A 25,500-nucleotide genomic window follows, 5' to 3' on the forward strand; every position below is an offset into this window, starting at 1 on the left:
CATTTTTAAAATACAGGTTGATGTGGGATGGGGCCAGGGCCAAGGAGACCAGCAGTCAGACAAGACCCACAGGAAGTGCAGGGACTTCATGTGATAACCCACGCACAGCTGGTTGACAGGAGCTCTTGGTGGGGCCAGACGCGAGGAAAGCAGGTGACACACATAGACAGCAGGTGACACACAGCCATGACTGATGGATGCCTGCTGAAACTGACAGGGAAGTAAAGGGGCGTGGCCTCGCAGGGGCCAGCACTGGCTAAGGGCTGCAAGGTAGAGGGAAAGAAGAGGATTTTGCCTAATGTGATGGTTGACTAAATGTCTACTGAGGGCTGGATAGTCAAGCAAAACGTATATACTCCAGGCAGAGCAACACAGCCTTGGGAAGAACTTCTTCTGGTGCGTGCTACACGTGTGAACTAAGGACACTGTGCTAAGTTAAGGTGAGACCATGGTGAGAGGACGAAGATGACATTTGACTGAAATGAGGCAGTCAAAAATCAAAGACAGGAGGTGGGGTGATGGCTTCCAGCGGAGACAGTGAAGCTCTGTCTAGCAGGTTTACCTTGGAGCAGGCGGAAACTCTGGTGCGTCGTTTGCTGAGCAGTATGTGTGCCCAGCATGGAAGGGTAGGGTCCTTAGGTTTCCAAGTGCATTATCAGAATAAAGGGATGTGCGCCCCCAAGGCAGGCAGACCTCCGGGTTGCTAAGGTATTCTCTGGGCTTGCCTGCCTCGATTGGCAGGCCCCAAAGTTCCAGGCCTGGAAAAGTGAGCCACACCACTTCCTTCCATCTCTCCGCACCCACAGAGCCTTGCCCCACAAAGTGAGCTGCCCATGCCCTTCCTAGGGAATGCTCAGAGGGCTACGAGGGTCCTTCAGGGGCTGGCTGGCGCTGGCACAGCTCTGAGCAAACTCAGTGACCAGGGTGGGGTTTCCTCGTCCCCCCCAGTTCAGAGGCTGTTCTGTGGATATCGGTTGGCCTCTTTGGAGCAGAAGGGCATGCTGGCCCAGCTGCTCAGAGCTGGAATCAGGGCAATCCTGCTGAGGTCACCCCACTCCTGCACCAGCCCCCTCCTTTGACAACAAGAAGGGATTAGAGGAGAGGCCAATGGATTAGGGGGGGCTTGCTCACTGCTTCCCCGTTTGATCACCTGGTGGGGGGGGGACCCTCTGCCAGCTGCTGCTGGAGGCAGCATCTTTTACTTGGGGCTGGCCAGCAGACAGAACACTTGCATGCCCAGGGATCTGGGTGGAAGCAAATTCACCCACCGCAGGGGCTCTGTCCTCCTCCCCTGCCCCTCCCCCAGTGGATACACCATGGCAAGATGTCCTACATTTTCCTCCAGCCACAACGGGAACCACAGTGGACAGTGGACAGCAGTGAGGACCTTCCTGTGGAAGATGCCAATCATCCTGTGTCTGCTGCTGTTGGACACCTCCCTGCCTACTGCAAGGGGCCAGACCACAGTTCCTCTGGAAACGTGAGCCTTGAGTTTGATCCTACCCTGGAGACCCTTCTTGAGGCTTCTTCCCTCTGGCCAGCTGCCCTGCCTCAGAGAGAGCCTTTCCTTCCTACCTCCCAGCCTCCTCATGCCCTTACTGATTTTGGAGTCCACCTGCCCTTACCCTCTGGCTTTGTGTAGTTGATGTCGGGGTTAGATGACGGTGCAGGCATCCAACAGAGAGGTGGGTCTGGGCTTCAGTGGTCCTGGAAATGACCATTGTGCCCCACCCCCGGAGCTCATTGGGTGACCTGTGCTTGAACACAAAGAAGGGGTAAAATACCTGTAAATGCACGGGCAGGCTGGTGCCTACGGCAGGGCCTTGTCTAGGGACTCAGGGTGGCCTCTGTTGGCCTTCTTCCCTCCATACCTGTCTCCTTCAAGGCTTCCATTCTGCACCACACATTAAAGCTGGTGTTTAGAAACAGTTAGTGCAGCTGATACAATCTCCCCGGATGTTTTTTCTCTCTCCAGTCAAGAACATTCCAGACACTAAAGGTAGCCGAGGGTCCTAAGATGACTCTTCCCAGTCCCCATCTGTGCCTAGCTGATAGGACAGGGGCCCAAGCCATGTGTGTGATTTGGGAAGAATGGGTTTCCATGACACTGGGTGACCCCCCCCACCCCCCCACCCCCTACTCCCTGGCTCGGCTTAGCGCTGTTCCAATGGTGGCTTTCAGCCGGACGATCTCTCAGCGAGGGAGGTAATTCCATTCTCCAAGCACGCAGGCCCACAGATGAAAGTGCTGGAATCTGTACTGCTGAGCCAGCCTGGCTTTTCAGACAGCCCCTGCAGCCTTCCACAAGCTGGGCAGTCTTTATCTCAGAAGGCAATTTCCAGGATGGCAGGGGGCCAAGCAAAGATGGCTGGTATCCAGGGTGTCCATCCACACAGAAACCTCGAGAGCAGCATGAGACAGCCACCTCCCAAAGGCCCACTGCTGCCTTCTGTTCACAGGAGGACGGGGCTCTACCACACCCTCCCCTCGCATGCTCACCAGGTCCCCAGCAGCCCTTCACCCCTGTCCTGTTGAACCTCCCACTCAGTCATCTCAGCCTTAGCCACTTGCCCTCCCTATACAAGGCTGCCACAAACCTCCTGGTGCCCGATCCTGGAGACTGTGGCCTACACACCTGGGTGCTCGAGGTGCTCCCCTGGAGACAGCGCACACACCTGGGTGCTTGAGGTGCTCCCCTGGAGACTGTGGCTCACACACCTGGGTGCTTGAGGTGCTCCCCTGGGGACTGTGGCCCACACACCTGGGTGCTTGAGGTGCTCCCCTGGAGACTATGGCCCACACACCTGGGTGCTTGAGGTGCTCCCCTGGGGACTATGGCCCACACACCTGGGTGCTCGAGGTGCTCCCCTGGGGACTGTGGCCCACACACCTGGGTGCTTGAGGTGCTCCCCTGGAGACTATGGCCCACACACCTGGGTGCTCGAGGTGCTCCCCTGGGGACTGTGACCCATACACCTGGGTGCTTGAGGTGCTCCCCTGGAGACTATGGCCCACACACCTGGGTGCTTGAGGTGCTCCCCTTTTCTCTTGATATCCCACCTCTTGATTCCTGGAGCACAGAGACTGGCTTTCCACAGGCGCCCAAGTGATTTCTCTGCCACCTTCATGAGAACCTTGCCATCTGCATGTCCCTGAAACCACAGGATGTCCCACAGCCTGACCCCACATGCTACACACTTGTCTTGCCAAGAGTCCGCTTGCCCTGTCTCTCAATCCCACGAATGCCTAAGGCTCCTTCCACTCTCTTCCCTGTCAGACTCCATACTCCATGCCTATGCATACTTCTTCCTGAGCATCATGGGAGTTTGTCCTGGTAACCCCTAAGGTTATGGAATGTACAACCTACCCAATGACACCCAGTGACCCTGTGTCAGGAGGCTCACATTTAACATGGCCCAGGCTACAAGCATCCTCCTCCTCTCTCCCTGATTCACTCAGGCTGCCTTCTGTGCATTCTCAGCTATGGTCAACAAGCCAAGATGGAGGCTCTCAAGTCATGTTCCCCTCCTCTAGGCTCTCTACCTAAAATTCTCGCCAGGTTAATATCTACCTCACTGTAAATGCTGAACTTGGACTCTGTCTCCTCTACTTTCCAGATGAATTAATTAAGACAGCTCCCCAATAGACATACCCACAGCCCACCCAACGTAGACAGTCTCTCATTGGTACTCTCCTCCTGGGTGGTTCTAGGTTATGTCAAGTCGACAAAGCTAATCACCACAGGAGTGCTGGGTGTATGTACGTGTTCGTGGATATGGATGTCTGTGGGTTACATCCATATGGGTTTGTATGTGTTAGATGTCTGCTTTGCATGTATGTGATGCAGCTGTGCCCTTGGAGGATCTGACATCTGATCTCAATAAGAACGTACACAGAGGCTTTCCTATCATGCAGAGTGAAGCTGTGGGCCAATACCTTCGGCGGGAATCTGTACAACACGGTGGCCAGATACTCGGGCTCTCTCCTGCTGCAGAAGGTCAGTGGCTTCTCCCAGGGAACTCAAGCAGAGTCAGGGGGCCTCTTCCCAGAGACAGACATCCCAACATCAGAGCTGTAGGAGGCCCGGGAGACCTTGTCTGTTGATCTTCTCCTATTCAGATGGAGCCCGGGGAGACTCCACTTACAGGGTTAACCAGCGTGAACAGTGGGGTCAAGAGCATTCTGTCAGTTCAGATGCACAGGAAGCCAAGAACAAGATCGAACCTGCAGCCACAGAGAGAGAGAGAGAGAGAGAGAGAGAGAGAGAGAGAGAGAGAGAGAGAGAGAGAGAGAGAGAAGCTGATTAGAGCACAGACATGCAGGCCGAGGGGGCAGCAGGCAGCCTGGTATCAATTTCCTTAATGCAGGTAGAGCAGTTCCACTGGGCCCTGGGACCCAAGCAGTGCCCAAGGATGCAGCATCCATGCACTCCGGCAGGCTGAGCCTCGGCCTGGCTCCCAGCAGAAATGGGCCTGACAGAAGGGCAACCCTGCCACACTTGTTCATTAAGTGTCCAAGTGCTAACCCATGGCTGGCCCGTGCTCAGCCAGCTCATGAGCTGGCATCTCTTTCCAGTATCTGACCCCTGGACATGTTCACAAGGGCTTGGCTTCTGCTGTACCGTAACCTAAGAGAGTGTGACATGCTTTAATTGAAATTAACCACAATCCCAATCTTCTCCATCTTGCAAGTGACGGGATCCTTAGGTTTTACACCAGCCGTGAGCACACTGATGCCCTCCCTCAACCCCTTTATGCTGCAGAAAGTGGGAGGAGCCAGGGTCGGCCCTGGGGTCTCCCACAGACCTAAGAACCCAGGAACCCTCAAGACACCCCATTCTGTTGTGTACCTTGCAGCCCCTTGTGAGGAAGAGGAATTGCATAGTCATTAGGGGTAAACGCATTATCAAAAGCTGTAGAAACATCATGTCTTACAGAGGAGCCTGCCCAAGATCACATGGCCAACAGTTTACAGGGCTGATCAAGAGTGACTCTTTGAGGATTGTCCCTGAGCAGATAAGAACTTGAAGCTGGTCCCTAGGCTGGATTTGGTAGTAGGACGCGGGCACACTCACACAGTGTACTGCTCTGGGGGGCTGAGCAGAGGTGAATGGACACAGAGGCTGCTTGTTTGTCACCTTCGCGGGTGCCACAGCAAATGCAAGGACAGAACTGCTGGTATCCCATCTCTCCCAGTGTCCAGTCTCCCCCAGGCTGCCCGGCTCACTGGCTCTGACTGGTGTCAAGTTTAATCGCCACCAAATGTCAGTCAACTCCCACTGAGGATAAAAGCTGCCCTGTGTCTGGAGGCCTACACAGAGGACATTTGAAGGCAGACAGCTGGAGACTGATGGCCATGAGTATCTGAGTGTAGGGGAGCTGGTAAGGTTTTAGGACATAAAAATGACCCTGGTGCATTCAGGTGCAGGCTCCCTGGTCCCAAGCAAAGATGAACGTACTCCTTTCCATCTTTACCCTGCCCAGAAGTACAAGGATGCAGAACCCAGTCTGAAGATCAAAGAGGTGGATGGCTTGGAGCTGGTGAGGAAGTTCTCAGAGGACATGGAGACCATGCTTCGGAGGAAAGTCGAGGCTGTTGAGGTGACACTGTCTGTCCATCCCCAGCACTGGCCTTATGGACCCTTTTAGGATTGTAGATGGTTCTCTCCTGGCTGGGTGGGGCTCACACTGTGTTATACTAACAAGGTCTCCACAGCCATCAGGGTAGGCATGTCATACAAGGAAGGGGACACCTCTTGTTCCCAGCCAGGCTTTGTAGATATTCAGGGACGAGGTTACCTAAGTACCTCAGAACAACCATAGAGGGTTGAGTCTCATGGTGGAAAGGCTGAGAGAAGAAAGCAGAGGCGTTGAACAGGGGAGGGAGAAGCAGAGAGCTTGGGCTGTGGAGGCCTAGGAGATCCATTGCTGGTGACGCTCCCTTTCCTTTGCGCCCCCTCCCTCAGAGCCTGGTGGAGGCCGCTGAGGAGGCTGACCTGAATCATGAGTTCAATGCATCTCTGGTGGTAAGTCCTCTAGGGAGGGGGTGCTAGGCTGGCTGGCTCTGCCCCCGCACACCCACACCCACATGTTCCACACCCCCCACAACCCACACCCACACCCCCCACACCCCCACGGCAGCTGGAGGACCAGCTGTTCTACAGCATTCTACGCATTCTACGCAGTCCCTGTGCCAGGCTGTGCCCTGGCTTTGTCACTGAGGCATTCTCCCCACCTCCTAAGGCTCTCAGAGAAAGAATAGAATAAACACATAGGGGGGCGGGGGTCAGTGGGCCAGGGGAAGCAGAGGGAAGAGGGGCTGCTCAGCAGGGATAGCTCGGGTGGGGACTTGGCAGGCTGAAGCACTAAGGTGCATCTCTGTGCTGAGAAACAGAACACACAGGAAGAAGAGGGATCAGATTGCTTGAGGAGGTGACCAATGCAACCCCTCTGTGTCTGGGGGACAGCAGGTTGGGGTATCACCTGAGAGGGGCCAGGGTCAAGATGTGGTTTGGGATTCTGGGTGTCCCGGCTGCTTCCTGCTACTGTGGTAAACACCAGGGTCAGAAGCAGCTCTGGCTTACACATCACAGTCACAGCCCATTGATGGCTGTGGAAGCCAAGGTGGGAATTCAAGGCAAGAATCCGGAGTCAGAAACTGAGGCAGACCCCTGGCGGGAAACCCCGATCACTGGGTTTTCCCCTTGGTTCTCTCAATTTGCTTTCTTACATAACCATTCACCACCTGCCCCCTCACAGTGGACCACCGCACCCCCCCATTGATCTTTAATCAAGGAAATGCTCCCACAGACTGGCCTCCAGGCCAATCTGACCGAGGCATTTTTCTCAGTTTAGGATTTTTCTTCTGAGATGGTCCAAACTTGTGTCAAGTCGACTGGAAACGAAGCAGCTCTCAGGGTGTGAGGGCTGGCGTCAGGCTGGACCCAGGCTTACAGAGCTAATACTGACTAGAGATGGAGCGGAATGAGGCGTGTAGTGGGTGGGGGTGGGGAGTCAGAAGAACCGGATATGATTATCCCTTGGCTCACAGCCTTCCTGCCCTCTGGGGAGGAAACAGCAGGACATGGGCCCACTTGCAGGGCAGGACCCCAGAGGCTCCTTGAGCCATCCGGCTCTGCAGCACCCTCGCCATCTGGAAGAATCGGACAGTGTCCACAAGGTCCTTTGCCTCTTTCTGGCTCCTTGAGTCTCCATCTGTCTGTCAGTCTGTCTATCTCTGACTTGTTGATTTTGCCACATACACTAAACCAAGTGGAAAATCAAAGCAATGATTGGGCCAATTTGGCCCCAACCAGCCAGTGAACCCTCAGTAATCTTGATGAGCATTGTGTCCACACATCTCCATCCACCACGGGCGCATAACTGAGCTCTGCAATCCACCCCACCCTGAGCCTCACTTCCGGTTCCTGCTGCTGCTTCCTTTGGCTCCTTTCCCTGGGTCCCTCCTCCCTTCCCTCTCTCTCATTCTCCCCCACACTCGCTTCCTCCCCTCCCCTCTTGTTTCCGGCTGACTCTTCTGGGCCTGTTCCCCTTTCGCCCCAGTTTAACTACTACAACTCGGTTCTGATCAATGAGAAGGATGACAAGGGCAACTACGTGGAGCTGGGAGCTGAGTTTCTGCTCGAGTCCGACGCGCACTTCAGCAACCTGAGGGTGAATGTCTCCATGAGCAGCGTGCAGCTGCCCACCAACGTCTACAACAAAGGTGACTGTCCCCTCGGCACCGGGCAGTCCAGGGGATAGGATGCGGATCCTAGAGGGTTTTAAACATTTTGTGTCCATTTTCCCAAGAAGCATTGGCTGTCTCTCCAGCCTCCTTGATACGATGAGAAAATAAATTACTCTACACAGCCTAGAGTATTCTGTTCCCTGTTGCTATGACAAAATGCCTGAAGCTGAGTAACACAGGAGAGGTTTCCCTAGCTCAAGGTCTGGGAGGCTGAGTTTAGCCAGCGCGGCACTGCATTGGTGAACTTCCCAGCTGTATCCCACTGTGGCAAAGGTGTCATGGTGGGTGTCTGGATAGAGGGGCTCAGCTATGCAGGGAAGCAGGGAGTTAGAGAGTGGGAAAAGCCAGCCTCTCTCTTCTACAGCAATGCTTTCAAGAGAATTCACCAGAGTCCATAAAATTCTACAGACTCTGTCTTAGGGTAACACTCACCATGAGCCAACCACCTCTCCCTAAACTCCATCTTTCTCTTATGACTGTACTGAACATCACACATCCAAACCCTGGAAACACATACCTGCTATAGACAAACCTCAGCACCCACATGCTACAGATATTTACCACACACAAGTACATACCTCAGCACACACACATGTACAGACAAACAACACACACATGTACAGACAAACCTCAGCACACACATGTACAGACAAATCTCAGCACACATATGCTACAGATGAACATTTAGCACATACATGCTACAGATAAACCTCAACACACAATGCTACAAACATTTACCACACATATGCTACAAACATTTAGCACACACATGTACAGACCTCAGTACACACATGCTACAGACAAACATTAACCACACACATGCTACAGACAAAACTCAGCACACACATCTGTAGATGAACATTTAGCCCATACATGCTATAGACAAACCTTAGCACACGCATGTACAGACAAACCTCAGCACACATATGTACAGACAAGCCTCAGCACACACATGCTACAGAGAAACATTTACCACACACGTGCTTACAGACATACCTTAGCACACACACATTCACCATACACGTGTTACAGACAAACCTCAGCACACACATGTACATACAAACTTCAGCACACACATGTACATACAAACCTTAACACACACATGTACAGACAAACATCAGCATGTGGCTTGGGAGGGAGGTAATACTTCTGAATTAGTGAGCATGGGCTACACATAAGCCAGATGCAGCCCCACCCCAGGGGAAGCAGAGAACGCTTATCCGTATTTATGTGTCTTGTGATGCTAATTTCACATCTCAAGAAGTGCCTTCCATGTTCCCACTTTCAGACCCAGAGATTTTAAATGGAGTCTATATGTCGGAAGCCCTGAACCCCGTGTTTGTGGAGAACTTTCAGAGAGACCCTACGTTGACCTGGCAGTATTTTGGCAGTTCAACTGGGTTCTTCAGGATCTATCCAGGTGAGGCACAGAGTGGCATCTCTGTCACCTCTGGGCTTGTTCTCTGAAAATAAAGTACTGAAGACAGCTCCTAGCACTCAGCCCCTGTGAATGAAGGGCCCTCATAGACAAGGCATGTTTGACCCACTCTTGCCTTCTGACAACCTACTGTGACAGTCACACATGGCGGGAGCATCATAGTAGTTGTCACCAATATTGGGTGAGCGCAATTCCTCAACTTGAGGGGTGTTCCTGGTCTGGAAGCAGAGTGCACTGTCCTCACATATGGTGGGAAAAGCTCTCTTACAGAGAAACAGAACAGTGGGTGGGGACAGCTCACTGGCAACGTGCCACACAACGTGAACTCAGAGCCTTAGAACCCTTGTGAAAAACTGGGCATGTGCACACCTGTGACCCCAGTACTGCAGGATGGAAACAGGAAGATCCTGGGAAATCACTGGGCACCCACTCTGGTGCAACTGGTGAGTGCCACATTCAGTGAAGACTGAGTCTCAAAGATTAAGGTGGAGAACAACAGAGGAAGACACACACTGTTGGTCATTTGCCTCCACAGATGCACATACTAGTGCTATCCTCCACATACACGTATGTATAAACACACACACACAGACACGCGCGCGCGCGCGCACACACACACACACACACACACAGACCCATGCACAGACCCACACATGGACATACTTATGTTTGTGGGTCTTGACTTCTGGTTTCTTGCCACTTAGAGAAATTCACCTCATGTCAGGTATCTATGTCCAGAAAGACTTGTGGTGTCTCCTCTTCTGGAAAGACACTGGAATGGCAAAAACAGTCCTCTCTGGCTCCAGGCTGGAAAGTTAGCCCCTCTCAGAGAGTGCAAGGAACAAGTGTGGCTCCCATCACTGACACGCTCCCTGTGTCTGTCAGACACCCCCAGTTGGCTGTGGCATCTGCTTCTGTGCCTGGATTCCTTTAACCGTCCCTGATTCCAAACCCTTGATGCTCGAGGAACTCAGGCTGTCCCCAGAGCAGAATTCCTGTGTGGAACCCTCTTGCTCGTTTTTTAATTGGATTGTTTTCTTCTTGTTGAGTTCTCTGTATATCCTGGCTATTAATTCCCTGTCCGCATAATGATTTACAAATATTTCCTCCCATTTTGTGGGTTGCCTTTTTAATTTGTTGATATTGTCTTATAGTCTTTTAATGGATAGTACTTAAATTAGCCCATCTTCCTTTTGTTGCCGATGCCTTTGGTGCTACAGCCAAGAAATCGTTGCCAGTTCCAGTGTGTGAGAATTCTCCACTATGTGTTTTAGTATGAATTCTGCAGTTGTGAGTCTTATGCTAAAACTTTTACTCATTCTGAGTTGATTCTGTATACTGTGTTAGTAAGGGTTCCACTTCTGTCTTTTACATGTGGCTGCCCAGTTTTCTCAGCATTATTTGTTTGAAGACTGTTGTTTGTTCTCAGGTAGACTTGGCCTCCCGATGCAAGGGTTTCTTCCTAGAGTCTCTCTTTTGTTTCATGGGTTGCTGTATCTGTGTATTCATAACATACTATTTTGGTTACTGAAGCCTTACAATAAGTGCTAAGAATCAAAAGATATGACTCATTTGAGTATTCCTCACTTTTGTATCACTGAGACAAAAACGTCTGTCCAAAACAGCTTCGGGGAGGAAAGATGTATCTTGATTCATGGCTTCAGAGGGTCTCAGTCCACTGCGAAAGGGAAGTATAACAGAGTTCATAGCAGCAGGAACATGTCACCAAGACCCCTCAGCTTACAGCAGTCCAGTAAGCAGAAAAAGTATCACAATTGGGGGCCAGAACGTATGACTTTATCTATATGATTGTGTGCCTGCACATGTGTGCACATGGGTGCAGTGCCCATGGTGGCCAGAAGAGGGCACTAGACGCCTTAGAACCGGAGTTACAGGTTATTATGGGTGCCCAAAGCTGAGTCTGGTCCTTAGCAAGAGCAGAAAGCACTCTTAACCACTGAGCCATTTTTCCAGATCCCCAACAGTTTCTAGTTTTTATTGCACAATTTTTTTACTTCCTTTCTGCTGTAACTGAAAATTGAATCATTTTAGTAACTTCCTCTCTAGGTTGCTCATGGCAACTGATTTTGTTTGCTGAGTTTGTTTATGAGGCCTAACACCTGCCTTCTGGACTCTATGGAAATCAAGCCTACAATGTGTGAGCATTGAGCATCTTTCTTTTTCCTTTGCCCTTTTTCGTTTTCTTGCCTCATTGCTCTGGCTAGAACTTCCAGTACTGGTTTAAGCTAAACGTTTTAAAGATGAGTCTGTTTTCTGACACCTACGAGCAAGCACTTCCAACCTTATGTTGTGGCTTTTTCCATCCATGGTTTTAGTTATATTGCAGTGGATTTTCTTCTGCTGAGAGTTTACTGAACCTTTTTTGTCATGAAAGTGAGTTGGATTTTGCCAAATTTGTTTTCTGCTTTGTTTGGGATGATCATGCTGGGTTTGTTTTTGTTTTGTGTTTTTCCCTCCTTCTGTTAATGTGACATTTTGTATCAGCCTGCTTTCACAGGTTAGGAAATCCTTGTATTCAAGGAATAGTATTTAAATTTAATCTTTTAAATTGCTGCTGGATTTACTTTGCTGGGCTGTTTTGGAGTTCTGAGTCGATCATTTCTGTTTTGGGGGGTACTGTGCTCTAGGTTTCTTGAGTGTCTTTCTATGGCATCAGGGCAATGCTGGTTTCGTGGACTATATTAAGAAATAGTAATCTCTTGAGATCTAGAGAAAAATTTGCAGATTTGCATGAAGCTTTTAAGAGTTTGGTACTGGATTTGGACTTCACTTTGTAGAACGATTTTTAAATTTTGTTTCAATCTCCTTATTAGTTATGAGCCAGTTTGGACTATTTTCATGATTTAGTTGTGGTAGCTCTTGTGTTTCTACAATTTGTCTGTCTCACATAGGCTGTCTAACTGGTTGACATGTAACTGCACCAGACTTTCTTTTACTTCCACAGAATTAGAATGACCAGCCCATTTTCATTTTTTATTATAGTAATTTGAGTCTGTTTTTAAAGACTTATTTATTTTATCCATGTGAGTACACTGTCACTGTCTTCAGACATACCAGAAGAGGGCATCAGATCCCATTACAAATAGTTGTGAGCCACCATGTGGTTGCTGGGAATTGAACTCAGGACTTTTGGAAGAGCAGTCAGTGCTCTTAACCACTGAGCCATTTCTCCGGCTCTGAGTCTCTTTTCTTAATAGCCTTGTCAGTTTTATTGATCATGTCAATATTTGACTTGTTTTCTCTGTAGTTTTTTATTATTTTATTTAATCTTCTGTCCTGATTTAATTTAGTTTCTTACATCTTTGTACTTGGTTTCTTCTGCTTTATACTTCTTTTTTAAAAGAAATGGAATTGATTTATTCTAATTAATTCATAAAGCATCACACAGGCGGTTTAAGGGAGCCACTCCAACTCTTGCCCCGCCCCAGACTCCACACATCTCCGTGAACCTCTGTTACAGTCCGAATGGCCGTTGTGAGGCCATGGAGCCTCCCTTGAGGCTTTGAGTTTTCGTTATCCATTACTTTATCTTATGTTATATCCATTGGTGTTTTATCTGCATGTTTGTGCACCACATGCATGCTTGGTGCACACGGAAGCCAGAAGAGGATGTCAGGTGTTCTGGGACTAGAATTACAGATGGTTGTGAGCTGCCATGTGGGAATAGAACTTGGGTCCTCTGAAAGACTGTCCAGTGCTCCTAATTCCTGAGCCATCTCCCCAGCCCCAATCAATTACATTTTTATTCAGGTATCAAACACACACACACACACACACACACACACACAATTACAGAGTTGAAATTTTTTTTAATTTAAGTGTCAGGTACTCTGTCTTGACTTGTGCACTCCTGCTTCCATTTTGTCCCTTCTTGTCACCTGGCATCACCCCGTCCTGCCCTCCTTCCTTCTCACACTTACATCTGTCTACATGTGTGCATGTAGACATTGGAGGCCACGACCCACATCGTTCTGAGTTTGGGCCAGCTCCAAATACTACACCTGCCAAGTCCATCCATTTCTCTGTATTATGTCATTTGTCTCTAAATAATATTCCATTCTGTATACGTAGCATGATCTTTGTCCATTCATCCTCTGCTGGGTAGCTAACCATTCTAAATAGGGCAGCAACAAGCATGCATATGAACATATCTCCATAGTAGGATATGGAGCTCTCTGGGTAAATGCCCAGAAGTGGAATAGCAGGGTCTTACCGTACTTCTATTTTTGACTTGTTGAGGAACCTCCAAACTGACTTCTGTACTGACTATATCAACTTTTACTCCTGCCAGCAGTGGATAAAGATTTTTCCTCATGGATATTTGCTGTATATCTCTTGATGACAGCCATTTTGACTAGGGTGAGCAGGTGTCCCAAAGTGCTTTTAATTTGCATTTCCTTGATGGTGAGGAATGTTCAATACTTTAAGAAATCATTATTAGCAATTTGTGTTTCTTCTCTTGAGAGCTGTTCATTTCATTAGGCCACCTCTTGAGTGGCAACTTGGGGGGCTCAAGGTGTGGAATATTTGAAGTTCTTTGAAAATTCTGAATATCAGCCCCAGGCCTAAAGTGTAGGGGGTAGATTTTCTCCTATTCTGTGGGCTGATGGTTTCTTTTGCTTTTTAATCTCATGTGGCCCATTCCATCTGTGGAACTTATTCTTGTGCTGTTGCAGGTTTTGGGGTTTGTTTTTGTTTTTTGTGTTTCTTGTTTTGTTTTGTTTTGTTTGTTTTGTTTTTGTTGTTGTTTGAGATAGTTCCTTCCTAACCTGTGTCTTGAAGAGTATCCCCAGTTTTCCTTTAGGACTTTTCAGTGTTTCAGATTTTAAATTAAGATTTATTTCCAACTGACTTTTGCATAAGGTGAAAGCCTCAGATCTACTTTCATCATTCTGTCAGTAGACGTCCGGGTTCATCAGAACCGTTGTTGAATGGGCTCTTTCTCCATTGCAAATGGTTGCCTCCTTTGTCAGAGGCTGGATGGTCATAGCTTGGTCTGCTGGTTTCCAGGTCCGCCATTTTGTCTCATTAGTCTGCCTGCCAAGCTGTCCTGATCACTGGAGGACTGCATCAGACACTGCATCTACCCTGTAGGATAAGTGAGGTCAGGCATCGCAATGCTTCCAACCTGTTTTTTACTTAAGACAGCTTTGGATATTCACGGTCTTTCATGATTCCGTGCAAAATCTTGGATTGTTTTTTTCTAGATCTGTAAAATATGACACCAAAATTTTGATACATCTTATATTAAATCTATAGATTAGTTGTGGTCATATAGCCATTTTCACAGTATTCATTCTGCCAATCCGGGATTTTTTTTTTTTGACCTATGCAGATCTCTCTGAAAGACCTGGGATTAGAAAAGCCTTAAACAACAGGGCAGACTGCAGTCTAATACTGTGGACGGCTCTGTCTCAGTGGCGGTGTGCTTCTCTACACAAGTGTAACAAAGAAAGCAGTGATCCAAGGAAGGTCGTGTGAATTCAGACATGTAAACCCCATAAGCACATACTAAATATTTACACAGCAGCCCTCTTCTACAACATCCTCAGGACAGACTGGTTTAAACACAATTGGCTGGCACATACCGTAGATTATATCTGGAGACACGTGAAAGCAAGGCAGGAGGCCATGCCCAGGGCACACCGAGGACAGCCCTCAGCTGTCCTTTTACCCGATTGGGTCCTAGAACTGTGTTCTGACATCTAGCAAGAATAAACATGTCTTATAAGTTGGATATAAGTAAGAAGAGCTGCTGTTAAGCCAGCCTTTAATAGGACCCAGCAGTGACTCCATCTGGTCCTGAACTTTTCTTTCAGGGAAGATGTTTAATTACAGTTTTGGTCTCATTGCTTGTAATGGAGAGCTTCTAGTTATTTATATAGTCTAGTTTTAATTTTGGCAGGTCACATGGATTTAGGAACGCATCCATTTCTTCTAGGTTTTCATGCTTTGGGGAGTGTGCGTTAGGAAAGTGTTCTCTAATCACGTTCTGGGTTTTCTTGGAGTCTGTTGTAACGTTTCCCTCTATTTTGCTGATTAGAGTCTTCCTCTTTCTTTTCTGTCAGGTTGCCTAGTGATTTGTCAATCATGTGAACGTTTTCAAAGAACAAGTGCTTGGCTTGGTTGATTTATGTATTCTTTTGGTTATTATTCCCTCTATAATTTTTGCTATTGTTTTAGAATTGGCTTATTATACTATTTTAAAAGTCTTGAGATGCATCATTATATTGAGACCTCATGTGTGTGTGTGTGTGTGTGTGTTTGTGTGTGTGTGTGTGTATTTATTTTCATTCCGTATGTATACAGGCACCCATGGAGGCCAGAAGAGAAGGATGATCCCCAAACCTGGGTTTGTAGGCAGTTTTGAGGCACATGATGTGTGTTACAGATCTGTCTAAGTTATTTATCCTATCTGACTCATTTAGTAGGCCCTACACACCTAGAAAATCACCTACTTCTTTTAAATTTTTTCAATTCAATGTAATAAATGTTTTTAAGGTATATCATAATTATTTTCTGAACTTCATTGATGTCTGTCAGACTGGCTCCCTTTTCATAGCTAACTTTACTAATTTAGGCCTTTGATCTATTTTTTATTTAGGTTGGCTAATGGTTTATCAATTTTGTTTATCCTTTAAAAAATTAAAAATTAAAAAAAAAACTTCAATGGTCTTCCATTGGAGCATAGTCAACCTACCTGAGTTGTACCTTAAAAATGCCCACTCCCCACTCCTGGTAGCTAGCAGATGCCAATAGCTCCTTAGGTAGGGATGGGACTTCATGCCCACATCCTTTCTCCATGCTCGGGTTTTGTCTGGCTTGTGCTTGCACAACCCTTGTACATGTTGTCTCCTGTTATAGACTTATGTGTACAACTGTCCTGCTGTGCCTGGAAAACACTGTTTCCTGTAGTCATCAACCCTGCCTCTTACAACCTTTCCACCCAGTCTTCCACAATGATCCCAGAGCCTTAGGGGGAGGAAGAGGGGGAGGAGGGGGGAAAAGGAGGAGGAGGAAGATGAGGAGGGAGATGAGGAGGAGGAGAAGGAAGAGGGGGAGGAGGAGGAGGGAGATGAGGAGGAGGAGGGGAGAAGGAGGAGGGAGATGAGGAGGAGGGGGAGGAGGAGGAGGGAGATGAGGAGGGAGATGAGGAGGAGGAGAAGGAAGAGGGGGAGGAGAAGGAGGGGGAGGAGGAGGGAGATAAGGAGAAGGAGGGGAGAAGGAGGAGGGAGATGAGGAGGAGGGGGAGGAGGAGGAGGGAGATGAGGAGGAGGAGGAGAAGGAGGAGGAGGGAGATGGAGGAGGAGGAAGAGAAGAAAGAGGAGGGAGATGGAGGAGGAGGAAGATGGAGGAGGAGGAGAGATATACATGTCCCATTTAGGGCTGAGCACTCGGTAGCCTCTTACTCTGCACCTTGACCAGTGTGTTAATCACCATCGACTGCAAAAGCAGCTTCTCTGAAGAGGACTGAGAAATGCACTAATCTCTTGGTATAAGGGTCATTACAAGTCAGTTTAATACTATGTCTATTTAACAGATTAATAGTAATCAGTTCTCCCTTAGGCCTATAACCTGTCTACCACAGGTTCTTAGCCCTAATATTAGTGCTGGAAACTATTTTCTGTTTTTTGTTTTTGGGGGTATTTTTTTTTTTTGATTTGGGTTTTTCGAGACAGGGTTTCTCTGCGTAGCCCTGGCTGTCCTGGAACTCACTCTGTAGACCAGGCTGGCCTCGAACTCAGAAATCTGCCTGCCTCTGCCTCCCAGAGTGCTGGGATTAAAGGCGTGCGCCACCTCTGCCCGGCTAAACTATTTTCATCTCATAAAGAAGGCCTTAGATCCAAGCAGAGGGTGATTGGTTGCCCCCAGAACCTTCATGCCACCCTTGCACCAGTGGGCGTGTCTCTCTGTGCTGATCATTGCTGTCACTTGTAGAGTCCACGGATAGTAAAACTGCTGATTACCATCCTCCCTCGCTACCTTGCATAGCCCTTCCCAGCACTATGAAAGCTAACCAGTAGGGATTAAACTTCCAGATTAATATCAGCTTGGGTTTTTTTTTTGTTTTCTATGACTCACATATGTGGTATGTTCAGCAATAGGGGCTTACCAGCAAATCCTGGAGACTAACTAAGAGCACTGGCAGTATCATGAAAGGTTTGGGGGTCTGTGGGACGTCAACTGCAAAAGAGGTAACCTATCCCTGGCACGGAGCTTTGTATTTGTAGCCTGCAGTGTCAAATGGAGGAATCGTCACCCCATTGTTGTGTCACTCCACTAGGAAGCTTCTATGGTAATGGGTTTCCATGTGACTTTCTTAAAAGGTCTGTAGCGTCAGTTACCGCTACCTGTATCCTCACCTCGCCATCGTCCTCCCACGCCCACGCCATGTAACTCTTCCCCATTGGTCCCTTTATCCCTTGGTTCCACTGCAGACTACCTCCCCTGTAAATCCGTTCCCCGTGGTCTCTGGCTAATGTTCTATCTCTGTGGGTATTGCACGTGGCGTGCATGTATCTGAAGATTCAGAATCACTCTCCACAAATGAGCGACACTTGTCCATCTAGGCCTGGGTTTCTTCACTCAGAATGGCTGTTTTCAGCTCTATCCATTTACCCGCAAATTATATGATTTCTTTTATTTTTATTTTTCTTATTTTTCAAATTAATATATAATTGCATCATTTCCTCCCTTCCCTTTCCTTTCCTCCCTCCTCCACCTCTTCTATGCCCCCCTTCCTTGCTCAAATTCATGGCTTCTTTTTCTTTGTTATTATACACACACATATATGTACATATATGCATAAGTATATAAATACAACTTTTTCAGTGCATGGATACAGTTTCAGAGCTGACCGATTAGTACCTGATAACCAGTTAGGAGGTTCATCCCTGTGTAATTTCTTACACTCTCAGCATTTCTCAGTTGCCTGTAGTTCTTGGTGTAGGACTGAAACTTCATGGGATTTACCTCTTCCATGTTAGCATGTTTATTACTGTTGTGCTTGGTCAGGTCTTGTTTAGGCAGCCATATTGTTGAAGTGTCATAGGTGAAGCATCCCTGTCATTGCTGGGAGACACGATCGCGGAGCAATCCCTGCCCTTTGTAGCACACAGCTTGTCTTCTAGGCTCCAGCTGCCTGTACTCCACTGTTGCTGCTGTTCTTGGTGGTCATCTCATGTCACTAGCATCTCCAAAACACGTCTGTCTTCTGCTGTAACTAGGCATCACCAATAACCTCTCGTAGGCTCTCTTCATGGTGCCAAGCCTCAACTCCTTTGCATGACTCCTTCAGTCCTGCGCCATCAACTGCAACTGAGGCTGCACTTTACCAATAGCTTTCCACAGCCTCTCACAGTGCCAAGCCTCAGCTGCTCTTCATGACCCCTTCATGCCTTTAAAACCAGTACCACCTGGGTGACTTACACAGTACCAAGTCCAGCCACACCAGCACAAGGTACAACCTTAGCTATCTCTGGAACACAGCCTCTGTGTGCTCTTAGAAACCCTTCCCAGAAGATTTCACCTCAGTGATGCTGGTCTCTTCTTAATCACTGCTAATTTCTTAGCTCCAGCTAACCATCAATAGTCCTCCCAGTAATGCAAAGATTTCACTTTAGTAGTTCTGGTATTTTGTTAATTACAACTGATTCTTCAGCCCCAGCTAACCAAAACCATAGAATCTTTACAATCAAAACGTGGCCTTGATAAGAGTCTTTAATCTTCCCTCTGAAATTTTACAAGCCAGGCCTCCATCTTCTACACTGTACCCAACATTATCTTCTAAGCTCCTACATAACATCCCACAGAACTCTTATCACCAAATGGATCATCTAGCCCAAAGTTCCAAAGTCCTTCCAAAGTCCTCCCCAAAACATGGTCAGGTTGTCACAGGAATACCCCACTATGCTGGTACCAATTTGTCTTTGTCAGGATTTCTTTTCCTGCACAAACATCATGACCCAGAAACAAGTTGAGGAGGAAAGGGTTTATTAAGCTTACATTTCCACATTGCTGTTCATCACCAAAGGAAGTCAGGACTGGAACTCTAGCAGGTCAGGAAGCAGGAGCTGAGGCCATGGAGGCATGTTACTTCTGGCTTGACTCCCCTGGCTTGCCTCAGCTTGCTTTCTTATAAAACCCAAGACTACCAGCCCAAAGATGGCACCATCCACAAGGGGCACTCCCCTCTTGATCACTAATTGAGAAAATGCCTTACAGCTGGATCTCATGGAGGCATTTCCTCACCTGAAGCTCTTTTCCTTGTGATAACTCCAGCCTGTGTCAAGTTGACACAAAACCAGACAGTACAGCTAGCAAATGTTTTTTTCCCATTCTGCAATCTGCCTTTTCATGTGAATGATGGTATATTTTATGTTTTAGTTCACAAGGTACCATTTATTAACTGTTGGTCTTACTGCCTGTGCTATCCTGATCCCATTCAGAAAGCCCTTTCCTGTGCCTACCACTTCAGTGTATTTAATGCTTTGGAATAGAATACATACAGTGTACCAGGTCTTTTGTTGAGGCTTTTTATCCATCTAGAGTTGAGTTTTAAGTAGGGTGAGAAAGAAAAACTTAGTTTCTTTTGTCTGCATTTAGCTACCAACATTGTTTGTTGAAGATGGGCTTTGTTCTCCAATGTTTATTGTTGGTCTCTGTCAAAAATCAGTCGGCTATAGGAGTGTGGGCTGACATGTGAAACCTTGTTGATCAGGGTGTCTGGTTGTACGCCAGTGCCACACTGGTTTTATTGCTGTAGCTCTGCACTGTGACTTGGAATCTGGGGTGACAACTAATGTGTTTTCCTTTTTAAGTACAGGACTTCCTTGAGCCTCTCATGTAGGACAGATGTAATAGCAACAAACCACTCCCTCTGCTATTATTTATCGTATAATATCTGCTATTATTACTCCTCCCCCACTTTCTACCTTTTAGTGACAATTAATGTGTGACTGTGATATGGTAATGATTCTATCCATATACACTTTTAATAAATCAGCCCATTGACTTCTGGCCTCCTAAGTTCTGATGAGAAATCTCCTGATTACCTTATTGATGAATCCATTCTTTCCTGATGCCTTTAACATTGTTTCCTTCTTGTTTGTTGGCTTTTGAAAGTTTGACCATAGTGTCTCTTAAAATTGTCCCTTTCTGTTGATCTTACTTAAAATTGAGGGGGAGGTTTATATTTTTATACATCATCAATGCTATATTTATCCATTTATATACTTCATCAATTTTGAGAAGTTTGGAAGCATTATTTCTTCAAATAGTCTCTCTCCCTCACTTCCTCTCCTCTTTGTCTCTCTGTCTCTGTCTCTGTCTCTCTCTCTCTCTGTCTCTGTCTCATTCTCCTCCTCCCGGCACTCCTCTCATGCATCTCTGAACTCTTTGCTACACCTTATACTTTCTTCACACTCACTAATCTCTATTGTCTGACCTGTGCATTGACTGACTGAGTTTTCTGTCTGCCAGAGTCTACCTTTGAAACATTGTAGTCAGGTTTGTTTGGTTTTTTTTTTTTTTTTCATTTTAGTTACGGTGTTTACAACTCCAAATTTTCCTTTTATTTTTTTTATCTTTTTCTTTGTTGATATTTCATTTTGTTCATATATTGTTGCTTGGCTTTCTCCATGCCTTCCTCTGTTCCTTTGGATGTCTTGAAGACTTTTGCAAAGTCTCTCTGTCTGATAGATCTGAGGTTCTGGTTATTTTCAGAGATGGTTTCTATCAATTAATTCCCAGTCCTTTGAATGGGCCATACTTTCCTACTTCCTTGTATGCCTGGTGGTTTTTTTGTTTGTTTGTTTGTTTGTTTGTTTTTTCATTGAAAAGTGGACATTTAAATCTACTGCTGTAGTAATCCTGCAGATCAGACACCTTCTCCATGGTTTGCTATTATTTTTTATTTTTCCTTCTTTATTGTTCTAGGCTGACTCTGTACTGAAGATCTGTCTGAAGTATATATTTAATGTCTCAGACATCTCTGGTCACACGCACGACTACTTTGATATGTGCAGTTGTTTTAAAATAGTCTTCCCTTTAATGCATGTCTCCAAGAACAGCAAAATGAATTGATGAGAAGGAAAATACCTTATCTGTAAATTTTCTAGGAGTAACTTGGGGTAGGAGTTGGGACTCACACCAAAGTGAGAAATACAACAGAGACACCAGCGGTCTTCATGTCTCCATGCGTGCATCCTGGTAACCAGATTCAGCAAAGTCGGCAGGACCCTCTATTTTAGGAAAGCCGGATCTTTGGGGCCAAACTTGACTCCTGTAAGCTGTGCGTTAGCTGCTCTAAGAATACATACACAGCTGCCTGCCCCGGGACTGGCATGGGAGGTGGGCAGCTACTATGCTAGGAGCCGAAACTGATAGACACTAACTACAATTTACCCTCCAAGAATTCTCCCCCAAGGTGAAAGCCTTTAATAGACTCAAAAGTTCCCAAATAGTGATATCAGTCACATTCAAACCATGCAATTATTGTCTAGGTGGGCAGGCTCCCAGGGCCGCCCACTCAGCCATCTCATCTTCCAGGCTTTCTCTGCTTCACTTGTTTTAAAAATATATGAAGCCAGCGCTTAGTGTACGCACTCTTAGAATTTGCTTTTTCATTCAGTGTGATGCCACCAGGACTCAGCGTCACAGTCTCTCCATCCTCCTTGTCCCCTATGGGCTGCTTCCCACTCGTGTCTTTCACCCTTAGGAACAGTATTGCTCTGGACACGTTCTCTCTGTCTCTGTCTGTGTCTCTTTGTCTGTCTGTCTGTCTGTCTGTCTCTCTCACACACACACACACACACACTGTGGATGACACAGAGGATCCTCTGCATGCTAGGCAAGTGTTCCACCACTGAACCCTGTCCCCACCCGTGAGTATTCTCATCCTTTGAGGCATGTTGCAGGGGTTTCCCTTGAGTCTGTATCTAGGAATAAATTTGCTAGGTCTTAAGATATCTAGATATTCAGCTTTGGAAAAAAATGTTTTCCGAAACACTTGAATCAGTTATATTCCCTTAAAGTGATGAATAAGATATCGTACTGAGTCACACTTAGCTGAGTATTGCTGACCCTCAACATTCTCTGTTAGTCTATAATGGTATTTCACTGTGGTCTGACGTCACAGTCTCCTGAGCAGTAAGAGTAGCACTTCTCCATTCGTTCTTAACTGGATATGTTCCCCCTCTGTGAAAGTTATGTTGCATTTTTCCCACTTAACTCTTGGATTTTCTACTGTGAACCTGTATTTGCATTCCTATCAATACCCTGACTTGCTTTTAGCAAACCCTTTCATGCATCGCTACATTGAACTCCTTGATGTCTTGTCTATGACTTTTGCATTTGTACTTGCATGGTGCTTTGGTCAGGAATGGCCCCCATTGGCTTAAGTGTCTGAATGCTTGGTCCATAAGGAGCGGCACTTGAAGCTGGACTGAATATATTTCTGCCCCATGATATGACTACAAGCCTATGGGGCCAGGGAGAGAATGTGATGGTTTGAATAAGAATGGTCTCCATAGACTCACATGTTTGAATGCTTGGCCCATAGCAAGTGGCATGACTAGGAGGTGTGGCCTTGCTGGAGGAGGTGTGGCCTTGTTGGAGGAGGTGTGGCCTTGTTGGAGGAGGTGTGGCCTTGTTGGAGGAGGTGTGGCCTTGTTGCAGGAAGCTTGTCACTGTAGGGGTGGGCTTTGAGGTCTCCTGTGCTCAAGCTAGGCCTAATGTGGCAGTCTCCTGCTGCCTGCAGATCAAGATGTAGCACTCTCAACTTCTCCAGCACTATGTCTGCCTGTATGCCACCATGTTTCCTGCCATGATGCTAATGGACTACGCTTCTAAAACTGTAAGCCAGCCCCAGTTAAATATCCTTTATAAGAGTTGCGTGGTGTCCCTTCACAGCAATAAAACCTTAACTAAGGCAACTTGTAAAGAAAATGGTCATGTGACTTTCCTTTCTTACCAGACATGGAGGCTCACACCTATAATAGTCATTCAGGGCGCTTAGTTAGACAAGAGAACTGACACACGGTGAAGCTCGGCCTGAGCTACACGACGAGTTCCAGGTGTGTGTGTGTGTGTGTGTGTGAGCGAGAGAGAGAGAGAGAGAGAGAGAGAGAGAGAGAGAGAGGGGGGGGGGAGAAAGGGAGGGAGGGAGGGTGAGGGAGAGAGAGAGAAGAGAGAGAATTGTAATCCCAACATGTCAACATAAACATAAAAAGTTAGAACTAAAATAGATGAAAGAGGAAACTAAGAAATAAAGACACAGAATGATGTCTGAAGGGCTGGAGAGCACTTTCCCAGCATGCCCAGGGCTTGGATTTCACCCCAGCACTGAACAAGAACAACAGAGAGTTCCCAGCAAGACCAGCCAATTATTTGGAAATTAATTTTAAAAATGTCAAATATTATAAATAAAAAGAAACATAGTTACATATATAGGAGACATTTCAAAGATATTAATGCATACAAATCAATCTGAAAACTCAGGTGAATGAATTAATTTTGAATTTTGAAAAAGGTATTTCATTTAATTTTCAAGAAGAAATAGCAGGGCATGGTGATGGACTCACCTTTAATCCTGGCACCCCAGAGGCAGAGGCAGGCAAATCTTTGTAATTGCAAGGCCAGCCTACTCTACATAGTGAATTCTAGGCCAGCTAGGGCTACACGGTAAGGCCCTGTGTTAAAAATGGACAAAGAAAGGAAAGGAAGAAAGGGAAGGAAGAGAGGGAGGGAGGGAGGGAAGAAGGGAGGAAGGAAGAAAAAAGAAGGAAAGAAAGAGAAAAATATAAAGACATAATCAATTTCATGTAAACATATTGATGGTCTAAGTGAATTTCAAAACAATGTCTCTCTTAAAAAACAATGTTTTTAAAAATAGCTAATTAAGCTTTCAGAAGAATGAGCACTCTAGTCTTATTCAAATAATTGCAGAAACCATAAAAAGAGAAAATACTTTCCAATCTAGTCTATGAAGCTAATAAAATTTTGAAAATCCAGTAAGGACTGCACAAGAAATGATTAAATATTTTTTAGAGACAGACAGACTGACAGACACATATGGAGAGGAGAGAGAGGGAGAAAGAGAGGAGAGAGGAGAGAGGGAGAGAGAGAGAGAGAGAGAGAGAGAGAGAGAGAGAGAGAGAGAGAGAGAGAGAGAGAGAGAGAGAGAGAGAGAGAGAGTTTCAGTCTATAGAGTCTATAGTCCAGGTTGGTCTCAAACTCTCTGTGTAGCCAAGAATGACCTTGGTTTCTCTTTTTGTTTTGTCACACTGTTTGTTTGGCGGGCACACACATGCTCTAGCCTGAGTGTGGAGTCGGAGGACAACCTCAGGACTCAGGTCTCGCCCTCACTCTGTGGGCCCCAGGGACTGAACTGGTCATCAGCTGGGCAGGACGCACCTTTATCCACAAGCCAGCTCTCCGGCTGACCTGGGCTCAGGCTCCTCCACCCCCAGCGCTAGGACGGCAGGCACGCACGCACGTGCCATCGGACCTGCTTTATGTGGTGCTGGAGATGGACCAGGGCACGGTGCGCGCCAGACAAGCACTGACCAACCCCGCTGCATCTCCAATTTCCCATGATTTATCCAGCAATGCTTTAGTTATATGAAGCATAATTTTAACTTCCAAACATACAGCCATTTCAACTTATGTTTTCACTATAAATTCTAAAACCCTGGCTGAGGGAGACAGCCCAGTGGGTGAGAATGGACATTGTCCTCGAAGAGGGCTCAAGTGCTTAGGTCAGGGTGTCTTACGACTGCCTGTCCTGACTGCCTGTCTTTCCAGCTCGGGGGAATTCTGCAGCTTTGGCCTCTGTGGACACTGGCAATCTCAGCGTCCTAAGACACGTTTTCCTCTTCTGGCTCCCACACACATATGTCTAGTTAAAAATAATACAATAAATTCCTGACTCCGTTGCTCTGTGATCTGTGTGGTAATAACTGAAGTCAACTGAAACTGGTTTTAATGTCTGGTACATCTCCAGCTGTTAACACCCTGTGTGTGCTAGAGAGGAAATGTATGAGTTCTTCGGGTCAATAGAAAACCCTGCATCTTTGGCTCTGTCGTACTGATGGTTTTGTTTCAATGTTTTGGGTCGCTGTGGCTGTGTCTGCTTATTGTGTCTGGATTTTCATCACACACACCCCCCCAACCCTGCCCAACACTTCATTTTAAATTGCTTTCTTGGATGTCAGAGAGTGGCATTCACAGGACACATTTTTCCATCTTTTTGTTTTTAGCTTTTTAATGTCATTTTTGTTGTGATCATAAAA

General features: G+C 46.8%; 1 protein-coding gene across 3 annotated transcripts in view; it reads left to right on the forward strand.

The window, feature by feature from the left end:
* The first annotated feature begins 1,301 nt into the window (after positions 1–1,301).
* The window catches only part of Cacna2d4 (calcium voltage-gated channel auxiliary subunit alpha2delta 4), a 120,333-nt gene continuing 96,134 nt past the window's right edge, over positions 1,302–25,500 (forward strand). For 2 of the 3 annotated variants that reach the window (XM_052174699.1, XM_052174700.1), the window contains exons 1-6: positions 1,317–1,480; positions 3,916–3,997; positions 5,484–5,600; positions 5,966–6,025; positions 7,563–7,725; positions 9,038–9,169. In XM_052174699.1, the coding sequence (XP_052030659.1) occupies positions 1,317–1,480; positions 3,916–3,997; positions 5,484–5,600; positions 5,966–6,025; positions 7,563–7,725; positions 9,038–9,169 (718 nt within the window). Of the gene's footprint in view, positions 1,481–3,915; positions 3,998–5,483; positions 5,601–5,965; positions 6,026–7,562; positions 7,726–9,037; positions 9,170–25,500 lie in introns of all 3 variants that reach the window. The other variant, XM_052174698.1, reaches the window with a different exon arrangement.

The sequence above is a fragment of the Apodemus sylvaticus genome, chromosome 2 (genome assembly GCF_947179515.1).
Source record: "Apodemus sylvaticus chromosome 2, mApoSyl1.1, whole genome shotgun sequence".
In the NCBI taxonomy this organism is placed as follows: domain Eukaryota; kingdom Metazoa; phylum Chordata; class Mammalia; order Rodentia; family Muridae; genus Apodemus; species Apodemus sylvaticus.